Raw genomic sequence first — 7,010 nt, 5'->3', positions numbered from 1 at the left:
GTCAGTTAAATGGGAACTGATATGAGAGCGTCCGGGTCTTCCCAGAGGCTTTGAAAAACATACAAAGTGCACTTAGTAAAGCTATCTCACCCAAGGTTTCTAAAATCCTCCAATGTGGAACTAACGGACACTAAAAACAGAAAACGTCATGTAAAAAGAGGTGGAAGAAGTGGCGAGTGGTTTAAGACAAGGATAGTAACAATAGTCACGAGGAGAACACTACCGTTCAGAGGAGAGACGTGTCGATTATGTGCATGTTTCTGCTGTGTGAATGTTTGTTATTTTCAATGGCTGCAGCATTGGCAACACCCAGGGAGAGCGAGCTTGAAAAAAGATACAGTAGCCTCCGCTCTGCACAGGCAGGTCACAGTGTCCTGCCTGTGTCCACAGACACACACAAGGGGTTAAAGTTCAACTCCCCAGGTGTGCAGTCGTTCAGTGAGAACTCAAGAACACATGGGCACAAAATACCCATAGTGAATCACATGAAATAAAAATCCTACAGACTGTCAGGTATAACTGAGAAAGAAGATATTAAATGCCATAGACCATTTTCTTTGAGATGAAAAAAAAAAAAAAAAAAAAAAAAAAAATCAGTTCTCCCACAAAAAAGTAAACTTCACAGATTGTGGTTAATGGCTATGTATTGTGTCTCATTTTTGATTCTCAGCTTGAAATCCTTAAAACGAAAACAAAACAAAACAAAAAATAGGGGGTCCTGCCTCCACCTCAGTCTCACACACTGAGCAAATTCTTTGCAGAGGTGAGGGCAGGACCAGAAATAAATACATTCATCACTGACAATAGACATTTGATAAAAAAAAAAAAAAAAAAAGAAAAAAAAAAAAGAAAAGAACACAGTCAATAAGTGTTTGCACCAACTTTGTATGAGGCCCAGCCAGCCAGAGGTTTGTGCTGCTTTTACCCACAGAACACAGGCAGCTAAAAAAATAAAAACATCATAAAAGCGACAATAACATTCACAGTTAAGACTACCAGATAAGCCTGTTTACATGCAGTGAACAAATCAAAGCTACATTCTCCAGATAGGTTTTCGAGAACCGCCAGCATAAGAGATGTACCATGTTAGTTAAAACCACCCAAATCATTCAAGCATCACCCACCCACTCCTACATATTAAGAGACCCAAGCAGCAGAGGTAGTCCTCAAGTGCATTTGGGTAAACACAGAGACACAACACTGAGCTAAAGACCCTGACTAACAATGCCTTTTGATTAATACGTCAAGGATGCACTGCGCACCCCCATCGTCTGCCGTCCCATCTGAAGACAGGCCAGAGGGCAGGGGGACTGGGGCGCAGGGTCACCCCAAAGCCAGCTGGCAGAGGAGGGAGGGGGATGGTGGGGCGGGGTGGCCCCTAAAATCCACACACCCCTCCTCTACATTGAATATGCAGCAGTTCAACCCATGTTTGACGCTATGCTTTTGTTTTGGCAGCAACCTCTGTGGAAAAGCATCTAAAAAACAAAAAAAAAACAAACACAAAACCACCTCTCTGACTGGCCGAGCCTCGACTGAGGTCTGTAAAACTGTAAGAGTTTATGTAAACAATGAGATAAATACATATGTTTCTTTTTAGAGCCACACATGGTTCCATAATCATTCAAATGTGCTTTGGTTTAAAAAATAGTTTGTGGATTTGGGTATGAGCTTTTTTTTTTTTTTTTCTTCTTAGTTCTTTGTACAACTTTGCAACTATTTCTGAACATACTGTATTACTAACTAAAATGTAGACTTGTTTCGAGCTGCCTCGCCTTTGTCAAGGCTCTTTGTGTTAGTTGAAAAAGTACCCCCCTGTTTGTTTTAAATATGAAACTAGTGTTTTGCTTTTCCCATGATTAAAATACAGAGAAATCGATACAATACTATGTCTTACAAATGTAGCTGAGAGTCTGCATTCACAGATGCAGAACAATCCCTGAAGTATTTGAATAGTAGTAGTACTAGTAGTAGTAGTAGTAGTAGTAGTAGTAATAGTAGTAGTAGTAGTAGTATGGTCACAGTTTGGAGTTCGTAGTTTTTTTTTTTTTTTTCTTTGTTATGTCAAACAAGCAAGCATTCAAATGCAGCTGCAAAGTCTTCTGCAGAGATGGCTAGAGATCTTGTTGTACAAAAACACCTTTTGCATGACAGACATTATGCTGTACTGCAGTAAGTGCCGACAAGTACAATAACGTTTGAAGGCAATGCATTGTGGACTCCCTCTTAAGCTAGAAGAGGTCACAAGCAACAATGGATCAGGCGATAAATAACATGTTTGTGGTTGGGGGGGGGGGGGGGGGGGGGGGGGGAGTGTGAAAAATTCATAGATGTACCATGCAATCACTAAACAGCAACTGCTTCAAACAGCAAGACACCGACATCCAACATAACAAAGTAACAACTCTGGGAGTCCAGGACGCAGGTACCTTAAAACGGTAGTGATGTTTGTAACTGTAGCTGCATCCCTATGATAAACATTTCACAGACCATAACATGAGGACGAAAGAGGAATTAAAAAAAAAAAAAAAAAAAAAAAAAAAAAAAAAAATCAAGAAGACAGATAAACCAACATAATAGAGGAATGCCTATACCAAAAACTTGTAGTGAAGGTTCATGCTCCACAGTGTAACTGTTAAGAGTAGATACACTGGACAGGTTTCAGTGAAACCGACAGACAACAGAGGGGCGATTCCCAACCTATGGTTGCTTATGATGAGGTAAAGCTTTAGAGGTTAAAAATAATTTAAAAATCATTCTGTGATATAATGAAATACAATCAGGAACAAAAGGATGCTGCAGGAGACCGATGAGCTGTCCAGCTGTCCAGTGCATCTCTGCCTCTCCCTTCTTATTACAAGTTTTCACAAGTCTGGCTCAAAAAACTAACAAGCAACTTGAACTTCACATTAAAATTCTGATTATAATTCCTATCTTTTTTTTCTTTTTCTTTTTTTGGTCTGAACAGAACACATACAATGTCATCAAGTCCTGTTTTTAAAGTCAGGGAATATAAAGTGATAAGGACTCTGGAAAAAAACAAAAACAAAAAAACAAAAAAACAAAAAAACAAAAAAACAAAAAAACAAAAAAACAAAAAAACAAACAAAAAAAAAAACATGTTCAGAGAACACATTTTCTAACTTTACCAGTTTGGTTAGGTGGTAAAGTTTACATTATACCGGCCCACCAATCAGCACAAGCTTTCCTTGCAAACCACAAGAACCTTCCTCAGTCTCAGAGTCATTGGCCAAAACTCCATCAAAAGAGTGGATTTCTTTGTCTGGACTTAGAATATAATTCATAATTTGTTTTATACAGCAAAAAGAAAATCAAAAGTGAAATAATTTAGTATGCTATATATCTTAAGTACATCTTTTTAAAAACTTTGGTTATGAACTTGTCTAGCAATGTTTGTTAGTTAGCTCTGTTCTCCTCAACATTCATAAGATCTTTGGAACACTATACATCTAAACTAACTAACTAAACAACCACTATTTGCTCCAGGCAGAAGCTACAGTACACTTTGAGGTGGGGCCACACTGAGCAGGGCACCCGGAAAGCTATATTTGACAAGTACAAACAACAGCTAAAACAATATTAATGTGTAAAATCTATGAGCATTAAAAAAACCTGTGTTGAGAGATGGGCAGGTTAAAGCATTAGGTGAAAAGTTACCATAATCTACACACTTTTTACAATTAATTACATAGGAACTTTCAACTAATCAACATAGAGTTCATAAGAGTAATCAGAGGTAGCGAGGTCACAAGCCTATATAAATAGACTTTTCTTTTTTCTGAGGGGAGGAAAGCTATACAGACAAAAAAATAAACGTACCCACTGAACGTAATGTTCAGTCTAAAACACCCTCTTCTTACCACCCACCCCGCCCCACCCAACCCCAAATCCCTCCCCTCCACAAGAAAAATCCCAAGACCTTCCAGTTTAAACATTCACTGAAACATTACAAGTTCTTTAAGTAAAACAAGTACCTCAAGGGGTTCATCTTTCCAACCAGGAGTCATTCCTAGAAGCACTAGCAGGCAAAACCTAAAACAATGAAAATCCTCTCTCTATCACCATCACTGTGAACAGCTGCAGAGAGGACTTTTGAATATTTGTCGTCTGTAAAAACTAAAATTTATTCCAATGTCATCCCACCATGAACCTTCTTTCAGGACTTTCAGTTAAAGCATGGAGATGGTCCCAAACCCAGTTATCCCTCCTCTTACATACAGATCCCCATCACCAACGTAAAGGATATAAAGCTGTCAGGGTAAAAATAACCTTTTTGCTGAATTATTGCCAGTATTGTTTGCACGGGTTTTTGGTCAAAATAGCAATGGAGTACAGAGTGGACTCTCAAGTTAATCTGTTTGAGGAACAATCTGAAAAACTCAAAGACTCAATGCTCAAAAAGTAGAAGAGAGGAAGGCTGCTGAGGGGTATGAGGTGAGGGGGGCTTGACATTATATTAGTACCCACATTCACATTTGACAGACTTGCAACGCAGACCAGAAGTCATGCCACTCCACATCATGGCTTCGTGACTTTGGAGAGTGACAGGAGTAAATTGTCCCTCTAGAACTCCTGAGAGGTGAGCAGACGATAGAAACGATGACACGATCCTTGCATCAACAAGATCCCACCGTCACCAAGAGCCCACTGTGGCAAACAGCAACATCATTCACTTAGCCAGGGCGTCGTAAACTGGAATTCATATGTAGAATGTCTGCATGTGAACGTGTTCGTGTGCGTTTCTTTGCTTTTGAGATGGAAAAAAAAAAGAAAAAGAAAAAAAAAGAAAGGTAGAGAAATTTTTTTTTTCTATTCCCAGAGTTCTTTGGCTTGATGCATTTCTAAGAGGGCGAGGTGTGCATTCTCAGGTGACTGATGAGGTTGCGCTGCTGGGTAAACTTCCCCCCGCATAGCTGGCATTCGTACGGCTTCTCCCCAGAGTGAACACGCATGTGCTCTGTCAGACGGTACTGGCGTGTGAAGCGCATGCCACACTCTTCACATGCAAACGGCTTGAGGCCAAGGTGGCTGCGCATATGGCGCGTCATGGTGCCCCTCTGGGTGAACATTTTGCCACAGATGTTGCAGGGGAAGGGCCTGGTCAGCCAGTGGCTCTTTTCATGTTGTCTCAGCGTTGCCGGGTCTTTGTAGCTCTTACTGCAGACTGTGCACTTGAATGGACGCGTTTCAGAGCCAAAGTTGGAGGGACCAACAGGGGCAGAGAGGTCCTCGGCCTCCTCCTCATCCTCCTCTTTCACAAAGGTCCCTCCCTCCTCTTTGATGTAGAGCTCATCCTCAGTGTGTGTCTCCACGTGAGCGTTGAGCTGCTCAGAACTGGGGAAGCCCTTACCACAGGGAATGCACACATAGAGGTTGTCTCCGAATGCTGGCTCAAAACCTTCCTGCCTGTACACATAGTTGGCGCCTGCCGTTCCTCCTCCACCCCCTGCACTCTCCCCATCACTTTGACCGCTCTCTTCACTGTGGTCCTGGCCGTTCTCTCCTCCTTCTTCCTCATCTTTACACTGGAAAGACTGATCAGAGGTGAAGCTGCTACCACTGCCCCCTCCAACCCCAGACGAGCGGCCATCTTTAGGACCGACAATCACACCATTAACCAGGGGCCTGTCATGATCTTCAGACTTCAACCCTGATGCCTCTCTCTTAGGCCATTCGTTCTTGCGAGCACCCTGCCGGGATTTCTTTTGGGGTGGGGGCCCATCTGGCTGGTTTTGGGTTTCCTCTGAGGTTTTAGAGGAAGAATTGAGCTCCATGGTTTCTGAGCCACAGGTGTCTACACCTGGTAGGGTGGTCGAGGAGTCGTCCAGTGAGGCACTGTTGGTTGTGGATACTGAGGCAGATTGAGGAGATTCTTGGGAGTTGCTGTGTGGGCTGAGGGCATCAGTGGCTGTGCCCGCAGAGGGAGGGCTCTTCTTGGACAGGTCTAGTCCAAGGTCTGGTTCCCCAGCACTTCCTCCACTGCTGAGGTTACCATTACTGCTGCCATTCCCCCCATTCCCATTCTTCCCAGAGCTGCCAACAAACATCTCATCATCTGAGAGTTTGTCCCGAAGGCCTTCATCTGGCTGTGGCTGGTCGGCATCGGAAGGGGTTGGAGGATAGTGGTTGTTGGGGCCAGCAGGGGTAGAAGAGGAAAGGCGCTGGTTGTTGAGGCGTAAGCGGCTAAGGGGACCTGGAGTGGAGGGTTTACCTGGCAGGGGTTTCCCACCACTGCGCTTGAGCTTCTTTCTGCACAGAGCAGCGAGGTCATGGAGCTGGAGGTAGCTGGCTGCGGTTAAGAGGGCACTGAAGTTCTGCTCACTGCTCTGGTCTGATGAGGACAGGAGCTTCCCAGTGTAGATGAAGTCCAGAACTTGTCTGAATACAGAGGGATTTACCATCTCTGTATCAAGGTTAATGAGGTTATCGTGGAGGACCAAAGACTTAAAGTAGATGCTGCTTGCGGCCAGGATGTTCTTGTGGGCACGGAAGAGCGCATTCTCCACCACGATGATAACGTCACACAGGAAGCCCTTGGCTCTCTGCTGGTTGAGTTGCAGCAGCAGGTGTTTGGCATGATTTGGCAGTTCCATTTCCACCTTCCTTCTTTCCTTCTCTCTCTCTCTTCCTACACGAGCACCACCTGAAGCTGAGAGAAAAAAAAAAATGAAAAGGTCAGCGTTACATTGCAGACATGAAGAAGCATTAGATTGATTACTTGATCAATAACAGGTTGTTCAATACAATGTGTAAGCCAGAGTAAATAAATGACAGAAGAGTAGTGGTCTTTAACAGAGGACACCGAATGTTTCCACACTCAAGTTGGAAATGTATGAGAAAAAGTCAGAAAATGACGACCAAGGAACGTGTACGAGTTCAATGTAAAGGCATGGTAGAAAAACAGAGATTGGATTGTTCAAAGTCAGTCATCAAGTTTGGTTTAGGTTTATTGCAGCCTTCAGTAGGATTAAAGTGTAATAGAGGTTTAA

The 7,010-nt window shown here is 43.0% G+C and overlaps 1 protein-coding gene across 1 annotated transcript; it reads right to left on the bottom strand.

The window, feature by feature from the left end:
- Nucleotides 1-4,862: 4,862 nt before the first annotated feature.
- On the bottom strand, nt 4,863-6,614 carry hic2 (HIC ZBTB transcriptional repressor 2). The gene has a single exon (XM_022765292.1). It carries the CDS (start codon nt 6,612-6,614, stop codon nt 4,863-4,865), a length of 1,752 nt encoding a protein of 583 aa, XP_022621013.1.
- Nucleotides 6,615-7,010: the final 396 nt, after the last annotated feature.

The sequence above is a fragment of the Seriola dumerili genome, unplaced genomic scaffold, assembly GCF_002260705.1.
Source record: "Seriola dumerili isolate Sdu_G_001 unplaced genomic scaffold, Sdu_1.0 BDQW01000668.1, whole genome shotgun sequence".
Classification (NCBI taxonomy): Eukaryota; Metazoa; Chordata; class Actinopteri; order Carangiformes; family Carangidae; genus Seriola; species Seriola dumerili.
This window is presented reverse-complemented; position numbering and strand designations above follow the sequence as displayed.

Coding starts and splice junctions, on each gene's coding strand:
- hic2 (XM_022765292.1), bottom strand. CDS start 6,614: ATGGAACTGCCAAATCATGCCAAACACCTGCTGCTGCAACTCAACCAG.